The following is a 14,512-nucleotide window of genomic DNA, read 5'->3' as shown; positions in this document are numbered from 1 at the left end:
GCGTCCATGCCTTTATAAGTTAAATGTAGTGTGTAAAGTAAATTTACGTTTTACAACACTGTATTCGAATGTCAGCTGCTTTTCAGCAACGTGAAACAGCTGTGGTGTTAAATTTGTTTGTGAGTTCACTTTCTCTTTTAGGTTTTTGAGTGTTTTTGGTTATAATAAAACGAACAAAAAAGTTTATTATTTCGATCAAAATTTGACAAATTTGCCTTCACAGCGCTATGGAGATAGCTGGTTTTTGCGACCCGATAGCAGCTGCGAGAGCTGCTATTTTTTGTGGCGTTTTTCGCTTTTGGCGCGCCCGCACTGCGTGACTCTTTTAGATTCTTCCCGGAGCCACTTCCCACACGTCCGCTCGGTAAGAAAGGTAACGGCTTATTTATTATTTAAGTTATTATCTTGTATCGATAATTGAGTAAAAGAATATGTTGTTACACTAAGATGTGCCTTCTTTATTCATAATCTTAGACTGACTCGTTTACATGAATCTTAGAACTATTTATACCATTGATATGTGTACATAGGTCGTTATCTGTTTGCTAGTAGAGGTTATTATTGTTTGTCTTAGGGATAGTGTATTTCTATTGTTATATTGTTTGTCCGTTGTAGTTCGGTAGCGAATCATGTTGAGATAAGTTTTGTTGTTTTGTACATCGTTATCACACAAGGTTAAAGTGCATACGAGTATTGTTGTTTGTCGGTATAGACAATGGTGAGTAATCACTGATTATATATGAAGGTTAAAGTGCATACGAGTATTGTTGTTTGTCGGTATAGACAATGATGAGTAATCATTTATTATAAATGTATATATGTACATATATGACTAACGTCGTTAACTCGCGCGACGTGAATAAATTTTAATAAAGTTCTGAAAGTAATTCGTGAAGTTTTTCATTCATGCATTCACAAAAACAAGGGTTTAAGATAAATCAACACTTATTAGACGGAGAGCTCATGACCAAAAAACCCAACATATTTTATACCTCTTAAAATTTTGTGTGAGATTAGTTTTTTAATACTAGAATCGATATCCCGCGGGCTGGCTGCTCAATAGCGGTCTTAATTATGGGTTTTTATTTTTTTAAATTGTTAATAAAACACATTTTCCCAACATATTTTATACCACTTGAAATTTTAACAGAATTTCATTTACGGTCTGTATAAAATGAAACGATGGTTGCCAGCCCATTCTCATGGTCCCAAAGTACTGCCAGCCCATGTTGAAAGTGCGTTGATGGAAGCACAAGTCAACATATTTTATACTGGCTGTCTTTTTTACACGACATTGGCAATACAATAAATTGATGAAATCTGTAGAGCCAGCCCATTCTGATGGTCCCATCACATGGAAAATTTGGAAAATTTCATTCATTTCATTCATTCATGAGTGCGAGCGAGACCGACTTACGTGAATGTGGGCGCGCGAGAGAGAGCGTATATCGTTTATATACTGTCTGTCGCACGCGCTGGCTCTACTTTTTTACTAGGAATTTTGAATGGTGATTCATAATAGTCTAAGAGCTCATGACCAAAAAACCCAACATATTATTTAAGACCGCTATTGAGCAGCCAGCCCCCGGATATCGATTCGAGTATTAAAAAACTAATCTCACACAAAATTTCAAGAAGTATAAAATATGTTGGGTTTTTTGGTCATGAGCTCTCCGTCTATAAGTCGCCATCTGCCTGCAATACAATACGGGCGGTATTCAAGGACAACAGTGTCCGGACCCAAAGTACGACGTCATGCATAGTTAGTTCTTTCCACAGTGTTGGCTAGTAAAGACGTAAATTTTAACTCTTCGTTCGATTTTCTTACTTGTTATTTAAAATGGAATCTTCCATCAAGTGCGTTTTTTGTAACAGTAAAAGAACAAATGATAAACTCGTTGCTTTTACCGTGCATACGTTAAAAAAGTGCCGGGAAGTGTTGGACATTCGGAAAAAATTTAATTTAAAATACAAAGATGTTATTTTACCAGCATCAGAATGTAATGACGGCTATCATATAAAATGCCTTAAAATGTTCTTAGCAGTCATGAAAAAGTATTATGAAAAAAAGGCATTTACATCATCGGATATTTCAGTTCAAACAGGTATGAAAATATTTATTTTACTGTAATAAGGGAAGGAATATAATACTAGTTCCGATTATAATTTTTTTTGTATTCAAATATATTTTCACAGATGAACCGACACCAAGCACTTCATCTGCTCACGAAATAGAACAAACACATCAGGAAGGTCAATCTGCCATACAAGAACTTTCAGGTGAAAAATTAACGGAGGCAGCATTAAGTGTGGAGCAGGATATTTGTGCATTTTGTAATAAAAAATATAAAAAATCCAAAGGACGTCAGGCACCACTTGTCAGAGGAGAAAAAAAAATTCTCATTGAAGCCTTGGCAGAATATTTGGATGTTGTGAAAGATAGTGAATTTTTTAAGTCACTTTCTAACGAGCCTCCGCACTTATTTTATCACAAAATCTGTCGGGTTGAATATTTTAATAAATTTAAAAGCAATCCAACTGCAGACACAAAATTTAATCTGAATCGGGAACTACACAAGGAAGCTGATGATGAAATTGATCAGTTCATCCAAAAAAACATCATTGCTCGTGGCAGTTGTTTCTTTTTAATATCTCTGGGTGAAATATACGATGATATATTGAAGAAATTGTACGAAGACCGTGGCTATAGTTATGATGGTTCATGCAACCTTCAACATTTGCTGAATAAAATTCTTGATAAATTCAGTGATGAAATTAAAGTCTCAGCTTTCAGAAATAAAAACGTAATTTTACCGAAAAATAAATTCATAGATGATGGCCTTTTTTCGCTGAAGAAAAGAAGATGAAATACTCCAAAAAGCAGCATTCATTTTACGAAGAAGAATTTTAAATATTGAAAAGAAGCCTTTATCCTCGAATGTAAAGTTGAATGAATTGCTGGCTGGAGAATGTATAATCGACCGTGATTTGATAAATTTTTACGTGATGTTGTTGAGCGGTGCCCGAAATCGACGTAAGAACACCCCAGACTTATATAGAAAAGTCAATTCAATTGCAGCCGACACAATCTACGCGGTTACGAATGGAAATATGAAGCCTGGAAAGCATATTACCTTGGGAATGGCTATGAAAAGTTTAACCAGCAGCCGTAAAGTTATCGATATTCTCAACAAATACGGTCACTGCTGCAGCTATCATGTTCTCGAAGAACTGGAAACCGAAGCTACATTTTCTTCTATAGAAAGGACTCAGGAATGTCCTGAAGGTATTACGTTGGCATCAAATTTAAATACTGGGGTGGCTTTCGATAATTTCGACAGATTTGTCGAAACAACCAGCGGGAAAGATACCCTACATGATACGGTTGGTATCATCTATCAAAATGTAATTAATAATGATAGCAATGTTGCTGATGATGAATGCCAACGTGACACAACTGCTGCAGGTCCATCAAAAAGACGACGCACATTTGATGCAATCTCCACAGAACTTACACCGTACACAAAAAAAGCGAGACTCGTTGACACACTTCAGATATATAATAGGGGCCAGGATTCAGTAATTTCATCTATTCTACAGACAGTGCAACAATTAGATGCCCTCTGGGCTATTTCTCATGCTTTAAATATCCCAAATACGCCTATGTGGGTGGGATTTAACAGCCGATATTGTGAAGAAATTAACGTTTCAAAACAAAAAGTTCTCTATCTGACACCAATTAATGTCTCGCCAACTGATATCTCTGTTGTTTTGGAAACCATGATCCGCAGCCAAAAAATAGCCACTGAACTGGGACAGTCTCACATTGATGTCACCTACGACTTAGCTATTGCTAAAGTGGCAATGCAGATCCAAGCAACAGAAAAACCACGATTTGACAATTTATTTATCCATTTAGGTGCCTTCCACATAATGCTCGCTTATTTTAAAGCCATAGGCAAATATATCACAGATTGTGGTCTCATGGACGTTGCCGTTGAAAGCGACATTATTGCTGGCGGCTCGGTAAATAGTTTTGTGATTGGAAAACATTTTAATAGATGCAAAAGGCTGCACCCAATGATGGCTTTGGGCTTGGAGTGCCTTATGTTTGAAGCATTCGTAAAGCATGAAAATATAAATTATTGTGATGAAGTACGTTCTGCCTTAGATGTATATAAGAACGTAGACAGTTACTTCCTTGATGTAGTCAAGAATCGGGATGTTTCAATGTTGTTGACTAAATACTTCAAATACCAAGAAGATTGCTTGAATGGAAAATTTGGGAAAACGCAGCAATTTTACACAATGTACATAAATCTCGTCCATCATTATCTTACACTAAGTCGAAGTATTAGGACCAAAATCCACTCCAAAAAAATTCCCAAAAAATGTTTACACTTTGCCCTTACGTCTTCGCCTTAGGGCATCCAAATCAGAAAGAAATATTGACACATTGTAACTCACACTGTCAATTTGACAGTTCAGTTCCGCCCCAACCGTTATAAAAGTAAACGACATTATGGCTGGTTCAAAAGAACGCTATACCCGTTGCCAGTGTTCCGAATTACAACCAAACTTTACGAAACCCATTTTCAATACTTACTTAACAATGTGTGTAAGTTTGGTTTAATTCGGTGCAAAGACACGGCGGGTCCACGTTTTGGCATATATTTCGAGACCCTAGTCATCAATAGGTATGAAAATTACCCCGTATTAAAGCACTTATCAACAGCTTTCATTTGATACCCATATTGTACATACACAACCAAAGGTTACCCGGGTCCACGTTTTGACCTATATCTCGAGACCCCAGTCACGGAGCGGCATGAAAAATACTCTGTACTAAGGCATTCACCAACAGCTTCCATTTGATATCCATATTGTACAAACACATTCTAGGATCCACGTTTTGGTCTCTATCTCGAGACCCTAGTCACGGAGCGGCATGAAAAATACTCTGAACTAAAGCATTCACCAACAGCTTCCATTTGATACCCATATTGTACATACACGTCCGAAGGTTACCCGGGACCACGTTTTGACCTATACATCGAACCCTATCCACCAATACGTATCCAAACTATACGGAAACCATCTTCAATACCTACTTAACAATGTGTGTAAGTTTGGTTTAATTCGGTGCAAAGACACGGCGGGTCCACGTTTTGGCATATATTTCGAGACCCTAGTCATAAATAGGTATGAAAATTACCCCGTATTAAAGCACTTATCAACAGCTTTCATTTGCTACCCATATTGTACATACACAACCAAAGGTTACCCGGGTCCACGCTTTTGACCTATATCTCGAGACCCCAGTCACGGAGCGGCATGAAATATACTCTGTACTTAAGCATTCACCAACAGCTTCAGTTTGGTATCCATATTGTACAAACACATTCTAGGTTCCACGTTTTGGTCTCTATATCGAGACCCTAGTCACGGAGAGGCATGAAAAATACTCTGAACTAAAGCATTCACCAACAGCTTCCATTTGATACCCATATTGTACATACACATCCGAAGGTTACCCGGGACCACGTTTTGACCTATACATCGAACCCTATCCACCAATACGTATCCAAACTATACGGAAACCATCTTCAATACCTACATAACAATGTGTGTAAGTTTGGTTTAATTCGGTGCAAAGACACGGCGGGTCCACGTTTTGGCATATATTTCAAGACCCTAGTCATAAATAGGTATGAAAATTACCCGTATTAAAGCACTTATCAACAGCTTTCATTTGCTACCCATATTGTACATACACAACCAAAGGTTACACGGGGCCACGTTTTGACCTATATCTCGAGACCCCAGTCACGGAGCGGCATGAAAAATACTGTGTACTTAAGCATTCACCAACAGCTTCAATTTGGTATCCATATTGTACAAACACATTCTAGGTTCCACGTTTTGGTCTCTATATCGAAACCCTAGTCACGGAGCGGCATGAAAAATACTCTGAACTAAAGCATTCACCAACAGCTTCCATCTGATACCCATATTGTACATACACATCCAAACGTTACCCGGCTCCACGTTTTGACCTATACCTCGAACCCTATCCACCAATAGGTATCCAAACTATACGGAAACCATCTTCAGTACCTTCTTAACAATGTGTGTAAGTTTGGTTTAATTCGGTGCAAAGACACGGCCGGTTAGTGAACACACACAAAAAGTTGACTTTATTTTATATCGTATAAGACCCAGCAAGAAGAGTGCCGGTCACGTTACCCATCACGTAACCTGCACGCGTGACCGTTAAGCGGTCACTAACCACGCCCCTTTACAATCACGTTGTTAAAGGCGTTGGGAAAATCGTGCCAAAAACTTTGTGTACGTGTGATTTTCTATCCCTTTCATACATATGGATTCGTTTGCCAGTGCCAGTTTCATACAAACGTAGCGACGAACAAAATAACTTTTAGGCCAGCGGCGGCAGCACAGCGCGATAGCCTAGCGGCTAGCAATGTGGGCTTCCGATCCAAAATCCTTGGTTCGAATCACAAAAAAAAAAGTTTGTATACATTTATTTTATTTTGTTTTATGATATGTTTATGAGGAGAATTTTTTCATGGCAGAAATACACTCTGTGTTTTGCCATTGCCTGCTGATGGCCGACCGCTATTAGAAAAATGTTTTTATTAATTTTGCTTTCACCGAGATTCGAACTGACGTTCTCTCTGTGAATTCTGAATAGTAGTCACGCGCCAACCCATTCGGCTACGGCGTTTGTTTACTTTGACTGATGCAAAAATGAGGAAAAATATTTGAATGAAGTTTGCTTACTGCTTACACATTTGCCAAAGGTTGACAATTTGATTCTCGGCCTACTTTGATATCAAAAAGAGAGAAAAGATATCTTTTTGACTTATTGCTTTGACAGCCACTTGCCGTTTTTTTTGTTTTTTTTCTATTGATGCAAAAATGAGAAAAAATATATGAATGAAGTTTGCTTACTGCTTACACATTTTCCAAAGGTGACGGAGAATCAAAAAAAAGTCGATTGTGTTAGAGTTTCGGTGACGCCCCAGCAAAACCTGCGTGCATATGTGTTTGTAACATATAAAAAAGTGTAATTGTGTTAGAGTTTCGGTCACGCAGGTTTTGATGGGGATGTATTGGACAGCATTTACATATGTACATATGTACATTTGTATATGAAAAACAACAATGCACAAGCGCAAGAACATCATCTTCCTTTCATACATATGTATATATGAATGTATGCCCAAATAACCTTGACTTATGTTAGTACACATGTCACAACACATCACATTCCTGCAAGAAATCAAATACACATACCCACTATTGAACGAGTTTCTTCCTAACAAGTGCCAAAACAATTCTGCTCTAAAGCCTATGCAGGTGCGTGTGTACATATATTATATATACCCACTGTCTGTCACATGTCTTGGCACACATACATATACATATGTATGTATATACATATACCTACTTGCCTTCTAAACTTCCTACAAAATAATTGTATTCATATGTTGCACATCCGTGCACGTTCATACATACTATGTACATGCATATATGCGCGAGCACAGTGCTCCCTTCCTCCTTGCGTGTACTTTTGTCTACCGGCAGACGGTATTCCGAATATTATAATTACTTATACGCAAAAACAGCAGCAAGCGCAATGCGATGGCCGCTTTGCCATCACACATTCTAAAATGTTCTAGAACACAACAAAACAGCGCACTCACTTCATGCCTCAATATGCGTATGTCGTCCAAACCCACAATCTAAGCCTAACGAGTACAAAAACAAAATACATTCGTAGACGCAGTCGCAGCGGCCATGATTCTTTTAGTCGCGACGGCGCTGAGCAATTTAGAATATTATATGGTACAAAAACAAAAAATTCATTCTTAAGTTCGAGCCCATGTTTCAAGGAGCAAAGTACTTTCATTATAAAACGAGCCGCCTATATGCCATTTTTGCGACCATTCGAAAATAGTCAATATTGGAATATTTCGCGTAGAATTATTTGCCAATATTTGATAAATCTTGAATTTTTGTCATGCCGAGTGGCCGCGGCTCCGTATGTATATATGCACCCTTATATGTATGTATGTAAATATGTCTTCTTACTGTTCGACAGTCGCGAGTTAATGCGACTTAGATTCCTTGAATAATTCCAGCGAGTCACACATTTCTGTCCGCAAAGCCGATCAAAAAGTACCGGGAATGTTTAAATAAAACAAAACAGAGTTAAATTTTAGGCAAATTTATTTTATCTCCTTCAAAATATGACCCGCCTGAAGCAACACATATGTATGTGCCAACGTTTAACCCAGTCTTCCATACACCCCTGGTAGGCCGACGAAGGGATGGCCTTCAGCTCCTTCGACGCATTCTCTTTGATCGGTGCGATGGCGCGTTATAATGATGCAAAATCCAAGAATTGTTTGCTCACATTTCCGGCTGTTTGCAACATACAGCATCTCTCAAAGGCTTCAAAACGGATAAATAATATTCTTTATTGACTGTCTGGCCCGATGGAAGGTGCTCATGGTGGACTATGCCTTGGCAATCGAAGAAAACAGTCAACATCACCTTCCCTGTACTTTTTGAGCATAGGGTATACATATCCCATCTTTTCACTGACGGAAAAGAAGACGGTCACAGTTGTTGTTTTTTATATACATACATTTTGCGTTCGATAAAGGTTTGTATACATTTATATATATATACATATGCGTGTATGCGCGTTTGGCTTTTTGGATGGATATTAGAATATTTTTTTATCTATATGTGTATGTACATAAGTAGTTCAGATTTGACTGCAGATATTAAGGGGGGGCGGGGGGTGGTAGGGTCACAAAATCGAAATTTTTTTTCTTCACTCATCTTATAGTAAATCATTTCGAGAATGTTGTGTCAAAATTTTAAGTGGATCGGAGCAGAACTCTCAAAGTTATAGCCTTTGTAGGCACTCTACCTCGAATGCGGAGCATCGATAATTTCTCAGAGTCATTTTTTCAAACGCGTTTTTCCCGAAACGACTTCTTAAAAGTCGGTGCCAATCACAACTCCGAAACTATTTAACCGATTCTTTTCAAATTTGGCACACGTTTTCTAAATCAAAAATACCTCCCCCCTACACTGTTTTTTTTTTATTTATTTTTTTTTAAGGTTGTTTTTCACTTACAAATATGGCGAAATTTTTCGCCAAAAATGCTCGTTTTACGTTTTTTTGCCACCAAAACTACAAAAATGAAAAAAAAAAAAATTTTATTAATGTAGGGGGGAGCATTACGTCATACTTTAACTGAAAAATTCGACTTTTTTAGTTTCAGATGATTCTACGACGAATGCCGATTAGCACCGCAGAGCGCCTCTCGAAAAACATATCTCCAAAAAAACTCTGTCATGGGCTTATTTGTCAATATTTTATTATTAATATTTTTTAAAAACTTATTGAAAAGATGTACAATAACATGCAACTGATTTTATTAAAGTATCTTAAGCCATATTTCTGTAAAAAATTCAAAAAAAGGTGTTTTTTTTTTAGCGCTATTTATTATTTATTGTTCGACTTTCTTAAAATAAACATTACATTTCATTTTTAATCATTAACATTAGAACGTACGACAGTGACACTAGGTCGTTTGTCGGAAGAAAAAAGAAAAAAAAAATCTTACATTTTACATATGTTACTATGGTACTATACATTGAACTCACTTAAAATTAATTTTCTATATTCTATAGCACCAGTGATGAATTTAAATAAGTTATTATATCCAGAAGGGCCAACACCATTTAAAATGTCTATGATTTCATCTCGGTTTAAACTATATTTTCCAAGAAATCTTTGACGAATTCTTTTAAGTATCGGGCATTTTCCTAAGAAATGTGTGATGTCTTCTAATTCATTTAAGTTACATAATGTGCAATTTAAACCCCTTTGGCTTCCCAAGTATATTAAATCACATCTGGCTTTCATAATCCACATAATTTTATAGATTCCAGTATTATCGTTTAAATAGCTTCTGGCGTTGTTATGGTCTAATTCCTTATATAATCGGGCGCTTTGGTGTGCCCTTTCCCATAAAGTTCGAGTATTCGAATCATGAAGATTTTCTATTATTGAAATTATATTTCTATTCCACTCTCTTTTATTTAAAGTGCCCCAGTTACATGTTATATTTAACTTTTGTGCTAGATTACTAATTTCTTCAACCCAAAATATCTGTTTTTCTAAAATCTTTTTTGATAGTATATGAGGCAATCTATTATCATCATATTTAAATAACGTTTTGAAAATATATTTTAAGTGAAGCTGCAGTGTATACAAATGAAAACTTGGAACATTTGTCTCCAAGAGAATGCAATAAGATGGCGTATTACTCGGGAGATGAAGTACCCTTTTTAAAAAATAAAGTTGAATTTTGTCTACTTCTTCAAACAACGAGTTTCCCCATACCTGAGCAGCATAACTCTGGATTGCTCTAGTCACCGCTAAAAACAGTTTCCATTTTGCCGACAACTTAATTTTATTTTTACTAAGAAATGTGCGCCAAGTTGCATTTATGCTATTTTTCGCTAGAACATTTCTATTTTCTATATGTTGCTTGAAACTGAGTTTTGATGTTAGCTTTACACCCAAGTAATTATATTCTTTCGTTATTGGTATAACTTCGCCGTGAAAAAACCACTTTTCTTTTTCTGCTATTCTACCGCCTCTCCGAAAAATCATTATAGCTGACTTAGATAAATTCACTTGCATATTCCACTTATCGCAGTATTTTTCTAAGTTGCTTATCATTTTTTGAAGAGCACTAACCTCATCTGCCAATATGACGATATCGTCAGCATATAATAGCAAACGGATATTTAACTCATCTATAAAGAGTCCACCCTCCAAGCTGTCGTGCAGGTCATTCAAGTAAAGAGCAAAGAGCAAAGGTGAAAGCAGGCACCCTTGCTTTACTCCTGACGATATTTTGAATTTTTCACTCATTTCATCTCCTACTTTTATTATCGAACATGTATTTCTGTAATAACTTTCAATAAAGTTTGCCATTTTGGTGGAGATTCCTATTTCATGAAGCTGGTATAGCAATAGTTGTCTAGGGACAGTATCAAAAGCGGCTTTAAAGTCCACAAAAAACGCGTACACTTTTTTCTTCTCCCTGAACTTAATATGGACTATTGCTGCTAGGTTATATATGTTATCTACAGTTGAATGTCGCTTTCTGAAACCTGCTTGAAATTCTGTAATAATATTTTTATTTTCTACCCAGCTTGTGAGTCGCTCATTTAAAATGCCCATCATTATCTTTGCAACACAATTCATGAATGAGATACCTCTATAATTGGAGGGAGATTTCCTATCGCCTTTTTTAAAGAGCGGATATATCAGACTTGTTTCGAAACATTCAGATACTTGGCCCATATTATATAGCCTATTAAAAACGTTTGCCAACTCAACAAGAAACCGGTCATCGGCATTTTTAAAAAACTCATATGGAACCTTGTCTAAGCCTGGAGCTTTTCCACATTTCGTTTTTTGTAACATCAATGTGATTTCATCTATTGAGATTGGTCTGTCTAGACAATCATCCCTTACTAAATTTGCCACATATTGTATACATGGTGCACAGCGAGTTGGATTTAATAATGTTTGAAAATAGTGCATGAATATTGCTGGCGATACCTCTAGACAAGATTCTGTGACTGAACACCGAAGGACGTTGACCATCTTCCACCAATCCTTACTGTTATTAACCTGATTTATTCTGAGTTCAAGATTGTCATAGTAATTCTTCTTGCTCTCTTCACACAGTTTCTTGTATTTTCTATTTGCCTGAATATATTTCTTTTTATCACTTCCACTCAAAGTTTTGTTATAAATTCTCAGTTGTTTTAATGACATCTTTCTAGCTGACTGACATTTCCAGGTAAACCATTCCGATTTTTTTCTTAATCTTTCTTTATTGCGCCTCTGTGAAGTTGATATTCTAATTATATCAGTTAAATCTTCAAGATCTAGCTCTTTTTTTACATATTTCTTTTTCTGTAGGTTGCTAATAAGCTTCTTGTTATACAATTCTGCTCGTAATTCATCCCAAACAATTTTTGGTAACAAGTTCATCTTGCATATTGAAGCTGATTTTCTTGCAGGCAATTGCATTTTTAAAATAATAGGCATGTGATCAGACCATGTTTTATTGTCCACTATAAAATCAGACGCATGTTTCAATATGTCCCGAGATATTGCACATATATCATTTACAGATTCACCTATATTACTAACATAAGTAAATTTTCCCTCAACATCACTACTTAACATGCCATTCAACACTATTAGACCATTATTTATACAGAACTCTATGAACTGCCTTCCACCTCTATTGATTTTTTTGTCTCTTGAATTCTTATCTGCTTTTCCTCCTACAATATCATTTAGTAAGATTTCGTCCATATTTACTTGTAAGCCTCCAATTCGTACATTAAGGTCACCGATTACAACACCATTTACAAAATCATTTTGAACAAAACTTTCTTTTACAATTTCAAAATCATATATCCAGTTATTACCCTTCAAATATAATGGAATCAAGTTTACAGTTTTTTCAGCCACACAAAATTCGATTACGTCTAAACAGTCTAAACACTTAAACGAATATCTGACATCAACATTTTCTAGGTCTTTTTTAATGCCATAAAGGAGTCCACCACTTGCCCGTCCATAATGACTACGTCGTACTGCTGATCTCCAAAACAGAGTAAACCCCTTGAAGAATTTAAAATATTTTTCAAAATTTTCCGTTTCAACAAGATAAAAACATCAAACGAACAAATGTAATCAAAAAAATCTTTATATAACGTTTTGTTTGCTAAGCCGTTAATGTTATACGACACAATATTAATATTAGTTAATTGATTACGATTTTCTAAAAGTTCATCACTGCTGGTTATTACATTTAATTTTGCGGTTACTTTAGTACAATTCTTTAGTTTTTTGAATTTATTTTCTCTAACAAAGAGTGATAGGTAATATCAATTTTTGACACGTTTATACCAAAGTACTGAATAAGAATTTTCTCTGCCGGCTGTCCCTCACACATAAGTAATTTGTTATTATTGTATGACATCCATTTGCCGTCAATATTCCAGATATTAGAATGAATTCGTCAGATATTAGAATGATATTTTCTCATCAATATAATTTGGATTTGATAACAGAGATTAAAGACATATGTACGTATTTTCTGTTTTGATTGATTTATATAAAAATCAGGTCATATCCAGTATGAACTATTTTATACCGAAAAGAAATTTCCATTTATAAAATACAAAAAAAAACAGTATTTTAAAGAAATTTATTTAAAATAAACTCAAAAATTTTACCAAACTTTCCTGGTTTGAATTGTAAAAAAAAATGTGCAAGGAAAAAAATATGACTTCAGGACTTGAACCTGAATTAAATACGTGCCAAAAAACAAAACGAATAATTCCCCCGACTTTAGCTTCTGCAACACAAATTAACTGGCGCGCGGTCTTCTTAATCGCAAATTTATTCGCTTCGGTGTGGGAATGAAATAAGTCGAATCCCTTAGTAGTGTGGTAAACGCAGAAAAAATCTGAATCCCTGCCCTAGCGTGGTAAGTAAATATAGAAACCCTCCACAAGCGTTTAAATAACTGCAATCCCCCTCGAAAAAAGCTCATTTAACATTTGCTCCTTCTCATTGCATTAACATTATCTGCTAGTAGAGGATGATAACGCGCCATCGCACCGATCAAAGACAATGCGACGAAGGAGCTGAAGGCCATCCCTTCGTCGGCCTATCAGGGGTGTATGGAGGACTGGGTTATACGTTGGCACATATGTTTTGCTTCAGGCGGGTAATATTTTGAAGGAGATGAACTAAATTTGCATGCAATTTAACTCAGTTTTGTTTTGTTTAAACATTCCCGGTACTTTTTGATCATAGGGTACACACATGCGGCATTGCGGACAGAAATGTGTGATTCGCTGGAATTGTTCAAGGAATCTAAGTCGCATTAACTCGCGACTGTCGAACAGTTAGAAGACATATTTACATACATATAATGGTGCTTATATACATACGGAGCCGCGGCCACTCGACATGACAAAAATTCAAGATTAATCAAATATGGGCAAATAATTCTACGCGGCAGTCACCGACGAACTCTCGCAGCGTACAGTCGCTTTTTTCGTTCCGCCGTGATATTTCGAGCATTCTCTTTGATTGTGTTTAACCAACGACCGCATTTGAACAGTGATACTTTTTCCTGTTATTTTCGGCCGCTTGTTCTTTTGTTTAGTTAGTGCATATTATTGAGAATTTGATAAAATTTAATTACAGATTTGTTACTATGGTCTCTGGGGCCACTAACTTTGGAAACAATAGGTTCGCCCTGTTGTCTCCGTCGCCTAAAGCCAAAAGCAAAAAACCTGAAAATTCTCCCCTGAATATATTTGCTGAACTTCCAAAAACCAAAGCGGATGACCCCCG

The 14,512-nt window shown here is 36.3% G+C and overlaps 1 protein-coding gene across 1 annotated transcript; it reads left to right on the top strand.

Annotated features, from left to right (window-relative positions):
• Positions 1 to 1,717: 1,717 nt before the first annotated feature.
• On the top strand, positions 1,718 to 2,867 carry LOC128870411 (uncharacterized). Its single transcript, XM_054113026.1, has 2 exons — positions 1,718 to 2,105; positions 2,197 to 2,867. Exons 1-2 carry the CDS (start codon positions 1,841 to 1,843, stop codon positions 2,865 to 2,867), a joined length of 936 nt encoding a protein of 311 aa, XP_053969001.1. The 5' UTR covers positions 1,718 to 1,840.
• The last annotated feature ends 11,645 nt before the right edge of the window (positions 2,868 to 14,512 follow it).

This window comes from Anastrepha ludens, chromosome X (assembly GCF_028408465.1).
Source record: "Anastrepha ludens isolate Willacy chromosome X, idAnaLude1.1, whole genome shotgun sequence".
NCBI lineage: Eukaryota > Metazoa > Arthropoda > Insecta > Diptera > Tephritidae > Anastrepha > Anastrepha ludens.
Note: the sequence above shows the minus strand (reverse complement) of the source record. Positions and strands in the feature narration are given on the sequence as shown.